At 34.5% G+C, this 21,916-nt stretch overlaps 3 protein-coding genes across 6 annotated transcripts; all 3 read right to left on the reverse strand.

Moving 5' to 3' along the window:
- Window positions 1-446: 446 nt before the first annotated feature.
- Window positions 447-8,783, reverse strand: LOC105122652 (N-alpha-acetyltransferase 35, NatC auxiliary subunit-like). 3 transcript variants are annotated; one of them, XM_011021898.1, is made up of 16 exons: window positions 8,488-8,775; window positions 8,197-8,264; window positions 7,948-8,103; window positions 7,244-7,411; window positions 6,883-7,033; window positions 6,399-6,478; window positions 5,471-5,743; window positions 5,250-5,393; window positions 4,697-4,831; window positions 4,282-4,380; window positions 3,639-3,698; window positions 2,742-2,946; window positions 2,204-2,322; window positions 1,539-1,607; window positions 1,004-1,102; window positions 447-919 (listed from the first exon to the last, which is right to left on the reverse strand). In XM_011021898.1, the coding sequence occupies exons 1-16, from the start codon at window positions 8,591-8,593 to the stop codon at window positions 680-682; spliced, it is 2,172 nt and encodes a 723-aa protein (XP_011020200.1). In that variant the 5' UTR covers window positions 8,594-8,775; the 3' UTR covers window positions 447-679. The 3 variants fall into 3 exon arrangements, with proteins under 3 accessions (XP_011020200.1, XP_011020201.1, XP_011020202.1); XM_011021899.1 differs by having other exon boundaries at window positions 3,639-3,695; window positions 8,488-8,774; XM_011021900.1 differs by lacking the exons at window positions 447-919; window positions 1,004-1,102 and adding an exon at window positions 1,109-1,476 and having other exon boundaries at window positions 1,514-1,607; window positions 8,488-8,783.
- Window positions 8,784-9,545: 762 nt separating this feature from the next.
- Window positions 9,546-12,436, reverse strand: LOC105122650 (probable glycosyltransferase At5g20260). Its single transcript, XM_011021897.1, has 4 exons — window positions 11,998-12,436; window positions 11,738-11,892; window positions 10,684-11,038; window positions 9,546-10,397 (listed from the first exon to the last, which is right to left on the reverse strand). The coding sequence occupies exons 1-4, from the start codon at window positions 12,295-12,297 to the stop codon at window positions 9,723-9,725; spliced, it is 1,485 nt and encodes a 494-aa protein (XP_011020199.1). The 5' UTR covers window positions 12,298-12,436; the 3' UTR covers window positions 9,546-9,722.
- Window positions 12,437-15,766: 3,330 nt separating this feature from the next.
- On the reverse strand, window positions 15,767-20,236 carry LOC105122649 (probable glycosyltransferase At5g20260). 2 transcript variants are annotated; one of them, XM_011021896.1, is made up of 5 exons: window positions 19,789-20,236; window positions 19,545-19,664; window positions 19,304-19,449; window positions 17,240-17,594; window positions 15,767-16,662 (listed from the first exon to the last, which is right to left on the reverse strand). In XM_011021896.1, the coding sequence occupies exons 1-5, from the start codon at window positions 20,032-20,034 to the stop codon at window positions 15,985-15,987; spliced, it is 1,545 nt and encodes a 514-aa protein (XP_011020198.1). In that variant the 5' UTR covers window positions 20,035-20,236; the 3' UTR covers window positions 15,767-15,984. The 2 variants fall into 2 exon arrangements, with proteins under 2 accessions (XP_011020198.1, XP_011020197.1); XM_011021895.1 differs by having other exon boundaries at window positions 19,304-19,458.
- Between the last annotated feature and the right edge of the window lie 1,680 nt (window positions 20,237-21,916).

Raw genomic sequence — 21,916 nt, forward strand, 5'->3', positions numbered from 1 at the left:
GCACAAGATTTGATTTTGACTTGGAAGCAGAAATTGGAAGCATTCTAGAAAGTAGAATAGAATCTTCTGGCGATTCACGTGGTTTATATTAGCGCGCATCTACACATGCCAAATCAGTCCAAATTTCATGAACCCTACAACGATGCATTCAAAATCACTAGGAATTATCATGGAGCCAACTTGGATGCCAAATAATGCCTTCGAAATCACAGCTAAGAACATCACGTGGCATTATTAGATTGAAAAAAAGACCAGAGACAGGTTGAACCGTAGCAGTAACAGAGGAGCAAAACAAGACCCGGTCTATGAGCTTGGTGGGGCTCCCATGGGCATAAACTGAGCGCTGCTAAAGTGATATTTTTGCTAATACAAATATTAGTGGGCATTGACTGAAAATATGGAAATCTACGAGTTGAGGAGAAGCTACCCTCGGTCTGACATCATGCTGAGCAGGAAACCACCGCCCAAAAAAGGGGTTAGAATGCAATAGACAATGGACGATGCTCTACTTATTCTCTTTGGAGATGATGGTATCTACATAAAATGATAAATAATAATATTAATAATAATAATAATGGAGAGAATTTGTAGAGAAACAAATTAAAAATGTTACAATTGCTATACCACCTAGCTAAAGTGCCTAGTGTTTCAAAATTGACCGTCCTTAAAAGATAAACCTTCAAGATCTCTTGACAACGACAGTGGCAAAACATGGATGGTGGATGAACTCAAAAGAAACCTTGAGCGACGGATCAAGAGCTCCGACCTGGCAAATCACATTTAGGGCAATACTATTGTGTTCTGCAACCTGCTCCAATACGCGGAGTTCAGCTAATCTGTCTGGGTCATTGGAAAAACCATTCCTCACCTCCTTTGCAATCTTCTGAGCATCCTTGAAATAATTATACATAACTAATGTCTGTAGACAGAAAGAGAAATCATTTGAGATTTATATAAAAAAAGATCATGTAGCGATAACTAGTAATCATCACAGACTACTTACAGAGAAGCGGGCGCAGGATGTTGATTCCTTGAATGAAGGGTATGAAATGTGATCAGGGATACAAGCTTTTTGTAGAAGTTCAAAATGCTGTATAAACCTCTGGATAAAAATAATTTTGGTGTGAGAAGAAATGACATCATTGAGCCATCTTGTGGCCGCTTATGTGCGAGAAATATTTTTTTATCTGATGTCTAAGCTAATTTTTTTGCTCCTCCAATCATATGAATCAATTTTAATGCAAAGAAAAGATGTTAAAATAAACACGAGCATAATATCTCAGTCAACACTCTGCAATGCCATATTTCCAACAAGCATATCAATTGATCTGAATGGCACCATTCTTCTTGGCAACACAGTTAATGCTTAACATTGTTTGTGGAGAGAGCAACCATTATTTCCTCTTTTAAACATATGGCTTTCTATGATAATCTACCAAACATTGCCTTATTGTTTATAGGTATAATATTAACTACCATATACACAAGAGATACACTTTATAATATTAACTACCATATACACAAGATATACACTTTACCTCATGTTCAGAATTAAATGGGCTGGGAGATTGTAAAACCATCAGTTCATTCCTCAAAGCAGCAAGCAGCTAGACAAATAGAACAAGTCCTTTAGAGCAATTGAGATGACAATGGTGAAACAAACGCATTTTATTTGAAGAGATGGAAGGCATATGTTCTCAGATTCACAATATATAAAAAGACAATATCGATTAAAATAAATAAAAAAATCCTTTGGAAACCTGCAAAATAGTGATCAAACTTCCTAGAAGCAAGGGCATATAAAATGGAAAAAAGGACAAATTCCATCCACAGTAACATCAGATTAGGTAGCTCTCGAGAATGGATGCATAACCTCATAAACTAGACCCCCTCTCCCCATGTTTGTTGGTCCATCACAAGAAAGATAAAAATTACTATGATTGATTGTTGAAATTGAAAGAAAGAATCAAGACTTCGGGTTCTACTTCTACATAAAAATTACTATGATTGATTGTTGAAATTGAAAGAAAGAATCAAGACTTCAGGTTCTACTTCTACATTTTTCAATTCATTGTAATTGAATGAAGTTGTATATACATATATATTATTGCAGTTTAAGAAATTGAGTAAAAGTTTTGTATCAGTTTAGCTTTCTTGCAACGGACATATGATATCAGACAAGTATTTAAAAAAGGACATGTACCAGTGTGAGTCCTTCAGCAAGACATATTTGGCATTGAAGAAACAAGATTGCAGGAGGAATCCTAGTGTCTCTTGCCAGGTCCTTTGGAGAATCCTTTCTTTTCTTTCCCTTTTGTTTAGCTGATTGACAGATGAACATGAACGAAACAAATTGGTGGTGTATGCTAAGGAGATTTACCAGTGAAGAAACAATTGCATGAAGAATATAAGAAATATTTTATTATCCTGGAACTAAGAGTCTGCCCACACTCAGAGGAACTGGCCCAGTCAGCCCACCAGGTCAATTTTGTTCAATCAATGATCTGAAAATGCTAGAAAACTTTGCAAATGACCCATATGTCAGTGTCATGTTAAGCAACAGCTCATTTACAGACAGACTCATCTAGTCAAATCCTAGACTGAAACCCCAAGGCAATGTAGCAGAATTGTTTTGTGCAGTTTTATGCTTCCAATTTGTCATACTTCAGAAACGTTTTTGCTCCTAAGTTCTGGCCTCTATCCTTGAAAACAAAACATGCAAGAAGTAGAGGCATGCTTACCACTGCCATCGCTCACTGTCATCTTCAGATGTGTTTTCTCTGCAAGCCTGACCAGAACAACATACAAATACCAATACACCATGCAATATTCACTGGGAGAATAGAGCTCTAATTCGAAACCCAGAACGAGAAATCGATGGGAAATCCAATAAGTTTGCTCCTCCACCCAAATGAGGATGTGTTTTAATATTCTTGCTGATGCATTCTGCAAAACCAAATAAATTTAATAACTCTATGTAAAGTAAGTATCTCAGTTTATGACATTAGGTGAACAGAAACTGAAACACAGAACTGCTAGAATGCAAAGATAAAAGATTCACAGATACCCATTTATATCTAGTTCAATAATGAAAAAATAAATAAATCTGAATCCACTCTTTTGTACTCAGTTAAAGCCAAATGGCAATAGAACTAATCATACAAGTATTGTCAAGTTCTGCTGTAACTTCTAACAGTGTTCAATTACAACTTCATAACAGCTTTATACATGCTAGTTTTCTTTCAACAGCTACGCTAATCATGCTATGTTTGAATTTCAATGTTCTATTCACAATGGCAGCGTATGATTATGGCATTTCTGTTTTTCTCTTTAAGAATAAAAATAAATATAAGAATGAAACCAAACAGTAAAGCCCCTCAGGCAATTCCCTTTTCTAAATGTATTATAAAGGACCCAAATGGTGAAACCACAAATACTGAGCATCTTGAGGCAATGAAATTGATTCCCAAACTCTTTCACTTTCATCCATACACACAGTTATTCATCTACCAATCTAAATGAGTATGTTTATATGTATAAATTGTAATTATTTATATGATTAAGAATCCGATTCCCTTTTATACACTGGTACTTTTTTGGGTGCAACAATAAGTAAAATGCTCAAGAGAGCAACATACCTCGCCATTTGAAACGCTAGAGCCTTCTCCAAACTCCTTTCTGAAAGCAAGCTCTATCTGCTAACAAACAGACATAGAACATAAGAATAAACACCATCTGATGTCTGCCAAAATAACTCTGAAAGCAGATACATGGAACCATATAATTTACATTCAGTCTTGAAGAGTTAATAAAAATCATTAAATTGCAAGAAACTCATCAATCTTGAATAGCCAGATACTTAACAGAATAAGGCGATGTTAAGGTTAGTGGCTGTGGAGGAGCAGACAACATTGCAATAGCAAAACCAGCACTTAAAGCATGGTAACCGTAAACATCAAATAGACCAAAATGAAAAATAAGTAAACAAAATTTTAAGCAGAAAATACTAATAAAGGAGACATGCCACACTTTCATAATTTATATAGACAAGGCAGATTGCATGATAGTTTATACAACTTTGATTAGGTTAAGCATTGTTACTCATTTCCACAATAATGGTTAGGTTCAGGACAGGTTAACATTCAATTATCTCTTCAATAAATATACTACAAAGCATTGTCATTAAAATAAATGGTGCATTTGAAATGAAATTTGCTTCAGGAACAGAAACAGACAACCCAAGCAAACAAAGCAGACAATACATTAGGGAAGATTACAAACCTGTACATAGATAACACGCCAATCTTGTAAAATCTTTCCGAGTTTACGCCTCTGCCATGCAGCATTTGTGCAAAGAATTTTGAGCATATTGATCACTAACTGCATCACATGTGATAATTGAAAAAATATTAGAAGATAACATGGCATTGACCACCATCACTTTTCATGATATTCAATTTATTTAAATAGGATATGTGATAGTCATGACTTTTCAAATTTGCTTCTTGGTTATTATTATTATTAGTAACACGTTATTTTCAAGTGTCATTTTTACAATGGAAAGGCAACTTCAAAAATTTATAATGGGGAGTGGAGATATAGTAATAAATAATGTTTCTTTAACTAGTGAAAAACTTTACAAGGCAGTCACTTTCGAGACTGAGGGAATATAAAAAAAGACAACACTTGTCTTCACCTGTCCTAACTGTACAACATATTCATTCTTCTGAATATCATGGTGCAGAAAGACCTCAGGAAGACGTGCAGCTCTAATAATCAGAGAAAACATAGGACACCGCCCGTAGAGTTTTCCATCTTGAACCAACAGAAGCTGTTACAAGTTGTCAAGTTTGAGAGTCCAGAAATGTAATGATAAGTAACTGCCAAAAGAATCTTGTACAAAATGGTGAACAAGTTAAACTAGATAAAAAAAAAAAAAGGGAAGACAAAGCAGGACAGATTATTAGAATGCCAATCACTAAGCATAACTCAAGGAACAAATAATACAGCATTCCATAACAGGCTCAAGAACTGAAAAATGGCAACACATCCATATTCTTCTTCTTTTTTTCAGCTAAAAAATAAAATAACTAGGCCTGGGCTAATAAAAAGTGAAGTGCATAATTCTTTTCAATATGATAAGAGAACCTGGATCAATTAAAAAGTTTAAGGAATTCATAAACAAGGAAGCAACCCAGTAGCAGCCATTCTAATAATCAGAGAGATAGCGTGGAAAAAGTCAAAATAACCTGGAGATGTGCTCTTGCAACCAAATCAGGCTGTGCTTTTTGAAATTGAGCCACAAAGCGCAAAAGATCTTCCAAAGAAGGGTCCAGTGGGTATGAACATATAATATCTAGATCATGAAGAAGTTTTTCAAAATACTCAATGGCCTGGCAGAACAGAAAGATAAAAACATTAATGAATATGAAATGAAGAATCACCACACTACTAACCATCAAGTTCTAACCTTTTTCCAACTAAGAATTTTAATTGAACGTGGTGGAGTTGGGGCTGAAATTCTGCTGTTTAAACTAGCATCAAACCCAATAGCTTGATGGCCAGAAGCAGTTGTTCTATCTTCTGTACCATCTTCACAAGTTCCATAGGCATTAGACATTAGGAATTCTTCTGATTTAAGAATTATTCCCAGCTCTGAAATGCAGGAAGCTATATGTTTTCTTGCCAACTCTAGACCTCTTCCTTGAGGTCGCCTCATGCAGGTTAAAACATGGAAAAAGTGCTGAAAGCAAGGGAAAGATGGTCAAAATAAATACAAGACATACCACAAAAGACAAGTGCAAGATGCTGCAAAGCTTAAGCACATAGAACCAAATAAAAAAACAAATGAAGTTGACTCATGGACGACCATATTTTCTGAAAGTGAGAAAAGGATAGAGAAGATATAAAAGAAGAGGCATACTTGGAAATCCAAGATAGTGTGTTATAGTAATATCAGCCAGGAGAAACAAGAAAACGTAGATAATTGATGAGTAGAAAGGAAGAAATATCCAATTATAAACCATATCACTGATTCCCCAACATTGAAGTAAGGAAAAGAAAACCCTAATGTTGCAGACAATATTTAAGTCTTTCAAAAGTGACTGTCAAAATGAAAACTTCATCATTTGTTTTCAACAGCATGAGGTTTTTTTAACCAGAAATCAAAGCAGGTGTTTTAAATCCTGACTCCTTGATAAATTTTGGCATTCAATAACTCCAGAATCCTCTATGTAGCTACAAGCCAATCTAACTAAATTTGTGATCTCAATTAGAAAAGAAATAAATCCAATGAACATTCAGGATATGAGCAAACATTATGAAAGAACAGAAAATTAAGCATAGACAGAACCCATATTCACTACAACACTCATTTTAGAGCAAACACAGGATAAGACCTTACGAAAGCGTAAGCGGCATAACAATGCTTTGCAGTAGCCTTCTTCCAGATCAGGATTAGGTTGTAAAGGCTCTATATCTGCATCAACAAAATCACCATATTAATTAAGAGAAATACGTTGATACATCTTGCCAAGCACTAAAAGATAGCGTGGAAATATGAATGGTAACAAAACACAACCTTCTCTTTTATGAAACCAGTGCAATTGATGTGAAAGTCACAATTTTACATATTAAGTTATGCAAAAAGTAGATGAGATCAAGCTTTCCAAATATACTTTCAAAACAATTCAAAGATCACCCCCTCTATCCTAACAACATAAATATGCGGCCCTTTTTACTTTGAGTGCTTGTTTCATCCAATAAACATAAATATGCGGCCCTTGTGAAATTTTTTTACTTTGAGTGCTTGTTTCATCCAATCCTTCTCAATGTTGATATGCAATGCCCCTGTTAAAATTAAATATGTTATCAGATAAATACCCTCTAACGGTTTTCTTTTGGATGAAGGGGCTTTACAAGCTCGTAGTTGGCGAGAAATATTCTCTTCAACAGCATTTAACAATGACAAGCACCTTTCATCTCCATCCCTGCTCAGGGGAAGGCCATAAGCCATTGTAAAAAGATCCTCTTCCTGCCAAATAACCAATTTGTAAATCATTTTATACAAAACATGTGCAAGAAACAATAAAAAAAAAGCCAAGTATGAGCATGTCTTGCAATTAGAATGATCATAACATTTAATATTAAGATAGCAATCATGCATGATAATGAAAAAAAAAAGAAGCAAAAAATTAATGATACAAAATAAACAGAGGTTAAAGGAGCTGTTGGAATACTTTACTTCATGAGTACGTGCATCTGAGACAACTGAAATCACTGCCTTGCAAGTTGCACGTATGACTTTGCAATAAGAATGCAGTAGGGCATGTGGTGTTGTCCTCTCTGGTCTCAGAAGGTAAGCGCAGGAAAAAACAGTTTGTGCCAATGAGTGACCCTTGTGCCATGTTGCCTTCCATGAAAAGATAATTGTTTAGAAACATTTTTGTATTACTGATAAGAACTCAATTTAGGATTTGCCCCACTCCAGCCCACCTATTGAACCAAAGTCCAGGACCAGGGCTGCTGATGATGTATCAGCTACAAGGAAAAGAAAAGAAACAACACCCACATTCACTCATATTTGTACATTAGACATGTGTAATTAGTAATGCATGCAAATTCCAGTGCATGCATGTGCAAATAAAGAAGTACATTTTTCATCAAAGATTTCACTTTTTCATCACAAACAGGGCAAGTGAGAATTGGATAAAGAGAAATGTTGAAAAACTATATGCGGTAGGGAAAAGGGAGTATAGTAGATGTTTGAGAGAAATTTTAATACAAAACGAATTATAAAAAGGTTTCTTTCTTTCAGTTAAAAATGCAACTGCCAGGTGGTACTCATACAACTTCCACATTCAATTGTGATAAAATGCTCTTGATCCCGCTAAATTTATGCGTCACTAAAGGAAATTAAACCTCTTATTAGAATTAACTCCACAATACCTCACACGTCAAGAGATGGTCCATGATATCAATCATGCACTGAACATCAGTGGTTTTGTCAGAGCTAATAGGCACAGGCGCCACACCGTCTTCGATTGCTTCATCAACAGAACAGTACCTGTTGACGATACCAGAATCCATCTTCGGGTCCATTATCTAACAAAATCAATTAATACACAAATTTAAGCCAAAAAAAACACTAAACACATAAATAAATACCGTATTGAAAATGAAAATGTATCAAGTTACCTCTAAAGCAGACATTGCAGCGTAAAGATTGAAATTCTCACCGTGAATTAGCTCGCCATCGCGTAAATCTGTTACAAATCATTATTTTAATTGAAATTAATCATTAAAAAAAGAGTTGCATTATAAGTTTTGCACTAATTGATTTTGTTAGATAATGCTTGATAATAAAAAAATGAGAGCTCAAATCACAAAAATAAAAGAAATAGCTTAGATTAATATTTTACTATTTCAAATGCGATAAAATAAAAATAGAGTTTTAGGAAGTCGAAAAGGAGTAGCTAAATCGGAGACCTTTACAAGCCGCTTCAAGGAGAGAAGACGCGTCAGCCCAGATAGTGTTTGCAGTTGCAGGAATTGATGAGGAAGAGGAGGGTTGATGCAGCGCGTGACGGTCCATCGATGCTTGCCCTGTGCTCTTCCAGTCCGCTGATGAATGTTTAAGCTCTCCTTGATGTCAGAGAGAGTAAGAGAGTTTTTGAGTTCGATGTTTTGATTCCAAGAGCGAGAATCTCGAGGGACAGTGCGCGTCTATAAGTAAAAGAATGGAGGAGGAGGGTTACTGGTTTAGGGCACTTGTCTCGGTTTGGACTTTGTACTTAATTGTGCACTTGGTCCTCATACTCTTACGTTTGTCTTAATTTAGTCTTCTTGCTGCTTCCCTTTTCCATTGTCCTTCATTGGCTCTCTATAAAGTATAAACCATAGGTATTTTCATCATGTCCCGGGTTAACCCGGTCCAAGCTTTCTTAAAAGAAAAAAAAATGAAATTATTATTTAAAAAAAAAATCAGGTTAAGCCTCATTGATTACTAAATTTACTATCCTATATAAATTAAGACTTACCTATCCTAGGATCTAATTGGTCTAAGCTTTTTAAAATAAAATAAAAAAACTTAAAACGAAGTTATTTTGACAAAAAAAAATTAAAATTTATATTGGTAAATTACTAAGTTGATTCTCTATAAGCTATGTGTATTTGATCCATCTTATTGGAATTGATTCAATCCAAGTTTTTTAAAAAAAATTAAAAATAACCCTTAAAACACAGAAAGAAAAATCTAAAATAAGCTTTATATCAAAAAAATTAGTAAGTTAACTTCTAGTTATTTTAACTAGGCTGCAAACCAGAATTCATAAATCATCGTTTAGGATCCATCCATTTTTTTTTATTGTTATTAGTTGGATGAGTTAACATAACAATTTTTATTTTTATGATTCGGTCTTCCACTCAGTTGCCATTATAGACAGTGTTCTAGGCGCATATGCATTATCCTTTTTTATCAAACTGTGGTAACTGAGGGTATTACCTCTAAACTGTGTTTTCATATCTGTTTATCGAGCAGAGCAGAGTTTCTCACAGCACATCGCTGCTTAATTCGTATGATCCATCATGTTATATGGACTGTGAGAGATAAAAATATATCAAAACTACTGTATTTGTCACATTCACACACAATGGAAAAGGATCATAACTAAGACTGAAATGAAATGACTTGACTTGGTAAATCTTCAATCAAATAACAATGTCTATGGCATCCTATGATTAAGCCTCCTTAACCATATCGAATGAAGTATCATATGAATCATATCATATGGCTTTGCCGGTCGATTCAATGTAAAATGTCTCTGTGCTTGGATCACATTTCTCTGCATTGTAAGGTATCTTTTATGCGAAATCCTTTTTAAAATTGTTTTGATTTCCTGTATCTTCTCCGACGGAATGTTTACGGAGAACTTGCTCCAGTCAAGAACATCACTAAATGGCAACGAATAGTTATCGGAAATAATCACAGGAACACACCCTAATTGAATCGCCGTTACCACTCTAGGACTTGCTACTTCATGCCCACTTGGGCACAAGCAAAACTTGCTTTGTCCCATTAATTTGAAGTAAAGAATATTATTTTTCTTCCTTTGAGTGACGTACTCGTGGACTTGAATTTCATCATCCTTGTCTTTCCACCGTTTTAACAGGACCTTCCTTATGCGACCATGAGCTCCGCCGGCGAAGAAGGCAAGGATTGGACGCTTACTTGGGGGCTGGGCGCCTTCACGTGGCAGTCCAAGCTTGCCAACATGAAGGAAGATTTCTGGCACCGAGACATCTCTTTGGGGCTGGAACCCTTCTGATGTATTAGCATTGCAAAGAGCTCTAATAAAATACTTGAAGAGTTCAGGATTGGCTCTTGAGATATCTGGCCCCTAGGATAACAATTCCAAATTATTATAGGATTAGCTTTCATGTAACATCCACTCTAATAATTAGTATAGCTTGTCAAAATACACAGAATAAGTTCCTTTTCGATCAGGTCTCAAACAGCTCTCTCTTACTGACGAACTATTTAATGGATTCACAATTTTTCTTCTTCTTCAACCCTTCTACAGGATTCGAGTCCTAGATGATAGCGCTAGTGGAAATTACACACACACACACACACACACACACACATATATATATATAGCCATAAATGAAGTTAGCTTTCCTTACCCAATCATGGCAAGAAATTGAGAAATGGTCAGCTCCATTGGTTCTGTTCCAGTAAGTGTACTTATCAGCTATAACACGAACATAATCTGTGACCAAGGTTTGTAGATGGTGGCGAGAGATGGTCACGCGAGGTTTATAGATATAGTGCATGATATAGGCCACGCTTAAAGGGAGAAGAAATGCATGTGCTTCGTCAGGATGGCGAGCAATAAAGTGGCTTTTGCCCCTCTCTATTTCATCAAGAAATTGACCTTCAACGCTATAGATGTTGTTTACCGGTCCACCATGGAGAACAGGTAGTTCTCCTTCCTTATAGACCCATATCTTGAATCTTTTCTCCATCTCTGTGTGACTCCTGAATAAAAACTAATTAATATATATAATAAGAAAAATAATTGCAGATTAATTTATTTAGTTTTTTTTTTCTTATTTCTTGTACGTTTGGTTTATCTCCTGTCTGGTGACAAAAGTCCAAGCAATAAACAATATGGGGCAACACAACCAACTTTGTTTTGGCACAGGTTATTTGTCTGTCTTCATAGCAGTATCTCTCAATTATTAGTGATCCGAAAAAATAAATATTTCTCAAATCTAAATTATTGTTCTTGAACCAGCACAAATAGTGATTACAAAAAGTCCCAGTCAGGGACGAATTGAGGGCGGCGGCTGCAGTGGCCCTAGGTCCCCAGTTTTTTCAAAAAAATCAGATTCTTGGAATAATTTCCTAATTCTTGGCCAACTTGTGGCATGATTTTTCCACCATAGCTAGAGTCTTGCACAGATTTGGTAATGTGGTATAGTGAATGCCAAGTTGAGGTCTCATTGGGGTGGTTGAGACCTGAGACCTCTCATTGGCAAGCTGTAACTTTTACTAAATATGCAGGCATCTGAAAGAGGGCTGTAAGAGGGGCAAGACAGCTCGCCAATTTAAAAACCAATAAAGCATTAATGTTACTGTCGAGGAAAAAAAGAACAGTGCAGTGGAGTGAAATCTTGTAAGCGAAAATATTACTGCAAAAAGTGCAAAGACAGAGATCTCTACTCCAAACTTAACTGATGAAAAGCATATTGATTTCTGTAGATGACTCCTCTAGGTATGTAACTTCCCTTCTTGTATGATGAGGAGTTCCTTGACCGTATTGCTCTCAAAATGGCATCTCTTGCTCTTGCTAAACCATCTTCAATTCTCTCAAAACCCGTCTTGATTTTCTGCCAACAAAATAAATAAATAAATCAATAACCAAAAAGGGAATCGCAACTCAGGCTCACTCTCTCATGCCTTGCAACCGCTGGAAATCTGGGGCTAAAACTTACTGTAATATTCTGTACTGCCAATAGAACAGGTGAACGTGATGGTCGGAGCCTTTCATCAAAAGGGCTTACTTTGATCTTCCAAGTGATTTGCGCATGCTGGCCAACTCCAAGAGTGGTGTTTGGTGGTGGTAGCAGCAGAATTGTTGATGGATCAGGTTGAAAATTAGGCGTATAAAAAGAAGACAAACGGCTGGAAATATTTATAGGCTGGTAAAAGGGAGATAAGCAGATGAGAAGCAAAGTGGAAAGAAAAGCTGATTGCAGTAGACAATTTATGGGAGAGCTAAGAAAAGTTGCCATTGCCTCTCCTACTCTTTCAGTACTTGCTTTTTTATCTTGTACTGATCACGGAGACAGAAGTCTATAAGCATGGTGGGGGATCTTCATAAGTTCATCAAAGACTAGCAGTGGATTTTTATTGATGATTGAATGTAGAGCTGGACTTGTCATTCGATTTAACCATGCCAAGCAGCAAGCAATCGAAGCAACAAACTAACGGCAAAAAGGCCCTCGGACTTTAATTGTTTGTCAAACTGACCCTTACTCAAAGTTTTCACCCAAATTGATCATTCTACTATCAATTTTAGCCTATTTTAATTCACTCATCAATCTCTGTCAATGATAAGAAATAATTTGGTAAATGTAAACACTGAAATATATACATATTAAATAAAAAACTAAATAGATTTTTAAAAAATAAAATTTAAAACACTTCATAGAATCCCAAAAAATAAATATCCACGTCATTTCTCCTGCTCAATCTACGTTACTTGTAGAAGACTGAAGACACATGTGACATCATTTAATTTTCTTTTTATTACAACCCATATATGTGGCATGATTTGTTCTTTTATGTGAGTCAGCTAGCAATTTTAATCAGCTAACTTCATCACTAAAGGAGGGAAGGAAAAAAATAAAATTAGTCAAAATCAACGCTAGAATAGTCAATTAGGATTAAAATCTTGTGAAGGGTTGATATAACCAAAGATTTAAAGTAAGAGGACCATTGGTGATTTTTTTTTCCCGTTGTGGGATCCTTTTGTCTTGTTTTTAGAAAAATTCAAGCTCAAAATCTGAATCACCATTTGGGAGGAGAGGGTACATCGACAGATCTGATTTGTACCATTTTGGTCGATTTGTGCCCAAGCAGGACTGCGAAGGAGTTACTGAAACACCAACGGACCTTTTTCTTTTGCTTTTTTTCTTTTTCCCTTAAAAGACATTTGTACATTGGCCCGCATTTTGATGTAGATGGGATCAATTGTTTTTTTAATATTAAAAAATTATTAAAAAGATAGGGAATCTTTTGATAATAATATTAAATTTGGTAAAACGAGTTAATTTTAAAAAAAATTAAATTAATTATTTACCTAACTCCAATATTATTATTATTGTTTGTTATTTAAATTACATGTAAGAAGAATGTTTGGGTGTATGTTATTTTATGTTGTTAATTGCTTTTAAATTAAGTTAAAGGATTTTCTAAATGACACTTTTGGATTTTTAAATCATGTTAATTGTTATTCAAATTTAAATTGTCCAAAAAAAATGTGATCCCAGAATAAAAATGATGTTAATGTGAACAAAGTATTAATCAGTATATGTAAAAATAGAGACATTAACAGCATTAGTTTCTTAAAATTGGTTTGAACAGAGAAACAATTGTCACTTCTAACCCATCAAGCCTAGAACAAAACATTGTAAGATTCTGGAAAGTCGTGTAACTTCACAATCCTGTCTGTTCTGTTTAAAATATACAGTAATGGCTTTTCTGTGCTAAGCTGCATCAAGAAATTTAAATGCTATCAAAGTAAAATTCGATTGTTAATAATAATGAAGATGACAAGAAAAAAAAACAATCACAGCAGAGGAAACCCTTTCCTTGGCTAGTATTTTGATCGTGGTACTATAACAGTTGCCTTAATCATCTCAATTCTCAAATTAATAACATTCTCTCATATCATATAGGATTGAGATTTCCAGTTGGCATGCCATATAACTTAAATGCCATCCTCAGATAGCAAAATAATTCAACACCCAATTTCACTTGACAGTCAATGAACAAGACCAAGTTCATGGAAAAACATATTTGCAGATCTAAAGTGAAACTGTCAGGCAAAAAAACTCTGAAATAAGGATGATGACACAAACTGTTCAAAAGATTGTTGTGTACTCATTGGTGTTCCATACATGTGCAGAGGCCAGTTTGGAGCTATTTCCAGTGATCTTGCCCAAAAGATACAAGGTAGGCAGTGTTGGGAGACAACAACTTATACAACTTATTTTAAGAAGTAGGGTTGTCATTGTCAAAATACTATAATGGTAGTTTCACCAACCATTAACAAAAATGGTGCAATCTTTATACTGTCATTATTTATGCTATGATTTATGGCCCCTTGTCTTACCATTGATGCTTATAAATAAAGTTATTATTTGAAAGCAAAATGAGAGAGAGAGTTAGAAAGTGAAGTGAAGAGAAGAGAAGAGAAGAGAAGAAAAGAAAAGAAGGAGTTGCCAAGGGCAGCAACCCTACTTTAATGTGCAGCAGTGTGTGTGAGAGTAATGGGAGTAGAGTTTGAATGAAATGATCCTTCTTCTCCATTTGTGTTATAACTCTTTCTCTATCTATCTTTAATAACATCGACTTCTCTCGTGGATGTAGGCAGTTTGCTGAACCACATTAAATATTGTATTAGTGTGCTTAGCCTTCAATAAGCAACTATCAGAACATCAGCAGTCTGGAATCTCCAACAAGCAAAGCATTAGATGAATTATCATGAAAACAATCTCATTCTACTTATCTAGAATTTCTCAGCATCAGATCCTTTATTTAATAGGGGGTTCAAGATAATGGAAGACAAAACTCTAAGACTATATTTCCAATTTCCCACAAAGAAACTGGTTAACATAGACAAAAATATATGCTGATTAATCTAATTCCTTGAATGGTTAGACAATAACTTGGATTTTTAGTAAGGACTGTGAATTAAGGAAAACAACAAAAAGCCCTAAAACATAACGGCAATTGAAAAGACCTAGCAACACTAATGTATGATATATTTGTATATGGTTGTGCTATAAGTATCATGCTGCTTCTTGTATGAACAAAAATCATTTAAATGGGCATTTGAGGTGTTAGCTCAACGGTGGGAGGGACTCGTTCCTTTCTTCTGCACCTGGGTTCGAACTTTATTGTGCACGCTTGTTACCCCTGTGGTGACTTACATGCTCACTAGACTTGCAAGATGTTCGGTGAGTCATGTAATTTGTCGTGGTGCACGCAAGCTGACCCAGATATCCAAATAAATAAAAAAAATCATTTAAATAGAGATAGATATGATACATTGAAAGGAGGTCCTAGAAACTCATCCTTTGTAATTTTAAACAGACCCCGAGCTACATCATCATCCATCACAATTAAAAAGAATTATATATAACAAATCACAAAAGTAAAAATTCGAGAGAGAGCATGCTTTGCATACATTGACAGAAGTTTGGAGCACAACTGTTTCTTTCCTTCCTTGACAAAGAAAGAATGTAGTGATATCTTTGTAAGCTATGGTTCGAAAATCCATGTTCTGAATATCATGCATAGTTATAAAATGATTTTCTCAGTGAAAACACAAATAAATTCATTTTGCTATGTTGTTTTGCCTTTAGTCTTCAAGCGAGAACACAACTAAAAAAATAATTCCTTAAGCAAATATTACAACTATATAAACTAAAAAAATAATATTAATGAATTTGATTTCTTTCGAATGACAGAGAATAGGAAGAACAAACCTCTTTCAAATACTTCAACAACCAATAGAGTTTCTCTAATAAATTTACAAGTGATGCTTATGTCATGCCTTATGTGGATGACAATAGCCTCCAAAAGAAAGTTATGGCACAAATGGAATGAAAAGATTTAACCAATTTAAAAAGGGGTATGACATGACATGTACAAAAAAAGAAAAGGGGTTTCGAGTCCTTTGATCAAATTAATCATGGAAGCTTGACATTAAGCCTCCTTAACCACACAGAATGAAGTATCATATGAAGCATATCATATGGCTGAGCAGGTCGATTCAACGTGAAATGTCTTCGAATTTGCATCACTCTTCTTTGCATTGTAAGATACCGTCGAACCGAAATTCCTTTCAAAATTATTTTAATATCAGGTATCTTTTCTGACGGAATGTCAACAGAGAACTTGCTCCAATCAAGAACATCACTAAATGGCAATGAATAGTTATCGGAGATGGTAACAGGAACACATCCCAATTGAATTGCTGTTACCACTCTAGGACTTGCTACTTCATGCCCGCTTGGGCACAAGCAAAACTTGCTTTGACCCATTAATTCAAAGTAAAGATTATTGTTTTTTTCTCTCCTTTGAGTAAGGTACTCATGAACTTGAATCTCATCATCTTTTTCTTTCCAACGTTCCAATAAGATCTTCCTTATATGACCATGAGCTCCACCTGCAAAGAAGGCAAGGATTGAACGCTTACTCGGGGGTTGAGCATGTTCCTGGGGTGGTCCGAGGTTGCCAACAGGAAGGAAGATTTCTGGTATGGAAACATCTCTTTGGGGTTGAAACCCTTCTGATGTATTGGCATTGCAAAGGGCTCTGATGAAGAATTTGAAGAGTTCAGGATTGGCCCTTGAAACATCTGGTGCCTGTGATAGATTTTGAATGTATAATCAATTAGTTTATGTTTCACTTTAAAAAAAATCCACAATACCATGATAAGATGCATATAATTTTGCCAAAATAAGATTGGATTTTTACCCAAAGTTAGATAAACCTCAACTCTATTTAAGGTAAGAAGGAGAAGGTTCTTGTTGATGCTGGTTATATTAATTAAGATTGGATATATTATAATTAGTTGTTGTGCTCGTCTTTTAACAACTTTGATGGTAAGATATTAATTAAGCTATGGAAATTATCCGTTAGTGAGCATGTTTGATATTATATTGTAGTTGTTTTTTTGAAAATGCATTAAGTAATATGTTTTTTATTTTTTAATTTATTTTTAATATTAATATCTATTAAAATAATTCAAAAATATGTAAAAATAAAAATATTTTTTTTAATTTTGTTCAAAAATACTCTTGAAACACACAAAAAAAAGGGGTTATTTGTTCAAAAATACTCTTGAAACACACACAAAAAAAGGGTTATATATATATATATATTCTGAGAATGAAAACTGGTAAGCGAGAAAAAAAAAAAAGGTTTGTTTGTCTGGCATACCCAATCATGGCAAGAAACGGAGAAGTGATCAGCTCCGTGGGTTCTATTCCAGTAAGGGTGCTTATCAGCTATAACACGAACATAATCTGTGACCAAACGCTGGAGTTGATCTCGAGAGAAGGTGATCAGAGGCCTGTAGACGTAGTGGATGATATGGGCCACACTCACGGGGAGTAGAAAAGCCTGTGCTTCCTCAGGATGGCGAGCAATAAACTGGCTTTTGCCGCTCTCAATTTCATCAAGAAACTGCCCTTCAATGCTGTAGATGTCGTTCACTGGCCCACCATGGACGACTGGTAGCTCCCCTTCCTTGTAAATCCACACCTTGAATCTTTTCTCCATTTCTTCGTAACTCCTGAATAAAATTATTTCGTTATTTGTAAATATTGTTAGTCGCTTTGTAAGAAAACACGACTATTTTTTATTTATTTATTTCAAAGAAACACACTCACAAATATATATATATACTTGTCTCTAATTTCTTGTACGTATTGATCACGTTTGATTTTCAGGCAATCCATCATATTGGGCCAGCAGAAAAGAAGATTTTCTGTAGCTTTTTTTTTTTTGCACTAATTTCTGTTCGTTTTTATTCAATCACACCGAAGCCTTATTAAAAATCTCTCAATTATTCTTCGACAATTAGATGGAGACAAGGCATATATTGTTGTGGTTATAATAAAACGTCCCCTTCGTTGAATAAATTGTATTATGAAAGCTCTGGCCCTATAGAATATTATCTAATAATTAATAATAATAATAAACTCCCCAGGATAAACTAATTAACCATAAAATTCATTTGAAGCTTTATTATTCTACTGCAAAACACAGTGATTTCGCATCTTAATTATCCGTCTTTACCATCTCATGTATAAACACTTATAAAAACTCTTAATAGTATTTTATTGATTAGAAAAATAAAACTAATCTTCGTATGTGTGAAAATCAATAAAAAAAATCTCTCAATATTTAAAATAAATAAAAGAATAAGAAGATTCGAACACCTACAGGTTACAATCTCATTGGTGGAGTGCTCATGAAAAAGATAACTTATTCTTTACTATTAGTGTACACAATAAAAGTACTTCATGTATTTTTTTTTAAAATATATTTTTAATAATACTACATTAAAACGATAAAAAAAATTAATTTTCATCCATTTTGTATTTCAGCCACAATCCAAAGCTTAAAATCCCAAAGCATTGTTTCCAGCCCTCCCCCATTGTATCCATAAACTTGGAATATCATTACTAGGACCATGCAAGCAACTTGACAAGGTTGATTTTTTGACTGGACGACAAAACTCTGGGCCAACTCCTGGCATGTAGTGTCAACGTCTAATTTCTTCCACGGAGATCGTGTAATTAATGGCGGTATGACTGTATGGCACTAAAGAGAGTTTGTTTCATTTGTGAAATTGATCGGTTTATCCAATATCTTGCCTTCCCCTTTTCTTCTCACATCCACACACAACCTCAAATCCAGTATAAAATTGAAAGCGTATGCCCAGCATTTTTAACAAAAGTACAGCCAATCGAAGGAGGTTTCGTACTTCCATTGTTTTATAAAACGTGTAAGAAGGCAAGGGATATTAGCTACTGTTCAGGACAAAGGCAGGATGGTGACCGGCTGCATGACCCACAACAATTAAGCACTTGCCATAAACTAATTTCAGTAATCGGTTTAGAAATGAGGTAATTAATGACTAAATTAAAATCAATATCATGACCCTGGGAAAATAAAATCAATACTGGCACGCATGATCAATCCTATAAAGTAGAAAAAGGAGAGAAGCTGTTTCCACTTCTGTAAGATAGGCAATATGGGGCCAAGAGTGCCACTCGAAATAATTAAGATCACATGAAGGAAATTCTAGTGACGAGGGGAATTTATGCAGTGCAGGGAAATCTTAGAAACGAAAACAGCTTTTCAAAGTACCAATTGTTGCTGCAAAGCGAGAATTATGAAGTTTTGAATTCAGATCCCACCTTTGTGAAGCAACTGCTAATAATATCAAGTAAGAAAATAATAGAAATAAATTAAATAGTATCATTGGAACTTAACTGATGAAAAGCATATTGGTTTCTGTACATGGCTCCTCTGGGAACGTAGCTCCCCTTCTTGTATGATGAAGAGTTTTGCGACCGAATTGCTTTGTAAATAGCTGCTCTTGCTATAGCTAAGCCTTCTTCAATTCTCTCAAAACCTGTCTTAATTTTCTTCCCAGAAAAACACACACACAAATCAAGAAAACAAGAAACCATATATTCGATATATTCAGTGAAAGTTAATTAACCAGGCTCACCTTTTCATGCCTGGTAATTACTGGAATGCCGGGGGCGCTAAAAACTACAGAACTGTTCTGCACTGGCAATGAAATTGGTGATGGTGATGGTGATGGTTGAAGCCTTTCAGAAATCTTTCCCTGTTCATAACACCAGAGATAAAATCAAGAAATCTATTTTTAAACGTAAAGGAGAGGAGGAAAAAACATTTTTGTGCTATCCATGCATGCGTGGATGTAAAAAAGATAATTAAACAAGCTTTACATTGTTCCTCCAATTTGTGATTTCTTGATCATCTCCAACAGTGGTATTTGGTGGTGGTTGCAGTGCAACTGGAGAGGGAAGAGGTTGAAGCCTTTCAAAAGTATAATTATATGTATAAAAAGACGACAAACTGCCAGAAACTTTGATAATTTGGTAATTGAAGGGAGCTAAGCAGACAAAAAACAAGGTGGAAACAAGAGCTGCTAGCAGCAGAAAACTCAAGGGGGAGCAACTTAAAGTTGCCATCTGACTTCTCTTTCAGTTCTTTGTAGGGTTTATTAATTTCTTGTGCAGATATAGACACAGTAGGAGATGAAGCATGGTGGGTTTTTCATATCTGACACCCGAAATAGAAGGCTAGCTAGCAGCATATTACAAGACACAACTAGCCAGTACACTCCTCTTGAGAGTGGACAGAAGGCTTTTCATGTAAGCTAGTAACCGTCGGGCATTGATTGGAGCATTAGATGATTTATTTATTTTTTCTTTCAAGGAGAGCTGGGGAAAACTACATTTTTGCCCCTATAGATTCATCAGTGCTCCATTTCTACCCTTTTTGTTTAATATTTTTAATACCACCCCTACAATTCTTAAAACATTTTGATTTTACCCTTAATCATTAAATAACTAATGGAATGATCTAATGATGAGCCCACTTTTTGAATTTTATTTCTTTGATTTTGTGAGATATCATCGCATGTATAAGTATTGAGAGGATAAAATATTGAGAGAAAATAAGAAAAGGCACACAAAGAAGGTGAAAATAAGTAAAAGAAAGAAAAGAGGTTTTCTAGCTATTTCAAATATTAGGGGTAATATTGAAAGCTCTAAACAACTACAAGGGTAACATTGAAGTTTTAATTAAACAATATGAATAGAGTTTGGTGGAGCATTGCTCTATAGGTGTAAGATGCCAATCTTAGTAAGTAGAGTATAAATTGACAAATTGATAATAGGCACTCTCTCTTTCCCTGAACCGAACCAAAATGGTTAAGTGGTTGAGTTTGTACTTGAGCCATTATGATGTCAAATACCCAGCAAAATTATAAAATTTTATTTTATATTTGCAGGTTTAATCTCTTTTCTTCTTAACAACAAGCTGTTTTCAAACATTGATTAAAAAAAAATCAGTTTTAAAAGTTATTTTCCATAAAAAAATTATTTTCCAAAGAGGTTGCTTCTGGATTTAATTATTAAAATAAGCTAGTTTTTTATTTGTCACACAAGCAATAACATTTTAAAAAAAAAAACTTACCATGAGAAAATAAAAAAAAAATATACATCCATATACTTCTAATTTTATTTGTCACACAAGCAATAACATTTAAAAGAAAAAACTTACCATGAGAAAAAAAAAATTTACATACATATACTTCTGATTTTACTTAACTTGAATTGGTACATATATTTTAAATTAATTTTTTATATATATTACATATTTATATAGCATATAATACTAAATATTTAATAATAATTTATCTTTTTATTTAAAAATTCCTAGCTTCACCACTGATAATACATGGTTATTAAGCTTTGCTTGAAATTGACCTATAGAAGTATCGAATTAGTGGTTACATCCCTTGATTAGGGTTAATATTTTTTAAAAATTAAAACTACATGATTTTAATTTTTTTTTAAATCAATAAGTTTGTAACCTTATTTGATTATCAAGTAAATCAGTTCACCTTCAAATTAATTTTTTTTTGGAATCTAGTCTAAGCTGTTTCCAGATCAATCCAATAGACCGGGTTGGATTAATAACAGTGCCAAATCAATTTTCCCCCTCCTTTTGCATTCTTTTGTTTTGTTTTATTTATTTATTTATTTCCTGAGGCAGCAATCAGCCAATACATGGCTGCTAGCCAGCCGCCATCCCACAGGTAAAGAAGCAACATCAAATTATTGACTTTTGTTCATCAAGTATTTCCATTAATCCTTTCCCAGTCCTTTTAAAACCTCGTTATTTTCATCTTATTTATCCCAGTCCTTTTAAAACCTCGTTATTTTCTTTTGTTTTTGCTTTCTCTGGTTTTTATTTATTTATTTATAAACTTATTCATATATTTCAAAGTTTTTGAAAGTCTTTCTTTATACGAAGTGATGACAAAGGCAAATTGAGGGATTCATC

The sequence above is a fragment of the Populus euphratica genome, unplaced genomic scaffold (genome assembly GCF_000495115.2).
Source record: "Populus euphratica unplaced genomic scaffold, PopEup_1.0 scaffold20.1, whole genome shotgun sequence".
Lineage (NCBI taxonomy): Eukaryota > Viridiplantae > Streptophyta > Magnoliopsida > Malpighiales > Salicaceae > Populus > Populus euphratica.

Coding starts and splice junctions, on each gene's coding strand:
- LOC105122652 (XM_011021898.1), bottom strand. CDS start 8,593: ATGGACCGTCACGCGCTGCATCAACCCTCCTCTTCCTCATCAATTCCT. Junction 4,381..4,696: donor ATGTTGTACAGTTAGGACAG/GTGAAGACAAGT, acceptor CATGTGATGCAG/TTAGTGATCAATATGCTCAA. Junction 2,323..2,741: donor GACAGTGAGCGATGGCAGTG/GTAAGCATGCCT, acceptor TCTGTCAATCAG/CTAAACAAAAGGGAAAGAAA.
- LOC105122650 (XM_011021897.1), bottom strand. CDS start 12,297: ATGGCAACTTTTCTTAGCTCTCCCATAAATTGTCTACTGCAATCAGCT. Junction 11,893..11,997: donor TGGCAGTACAGAATATTACA/GTAAGTTTTAGC, acceptor TTTTGTTGGCAG/AAAATCAAGACGGGTTTTGA. Junction 11,039..11,737: donor AATCAATATGCTTTTCATCA/GTTAAGTTTGGA, acceptor GTTTTTATTCAG/GAGTCACACAGAGATGGAGA.
- LOC105122649 (XM_011021895.1), bottom strand. CDS start 20,034: ATGGCAACTTTAAGTTGCTCCCCCTTGAGTTTTCTGCTGCTAGCAGCT. Junction 19,665..19,788: donor TCACAAATTGGAGGAACAAT/GTAAAGCTTGTT, acceptor TGTTATGAACAG/GGAAAGATTTCTGAAAGGCT. Junction 19,459..19,544: donor TAATTACCAGGCATGAAAAG/GTGAGCCTGGTT, acceptor TTTTCTGGGAAG/AAAATTAAGACAGGTTTTGA.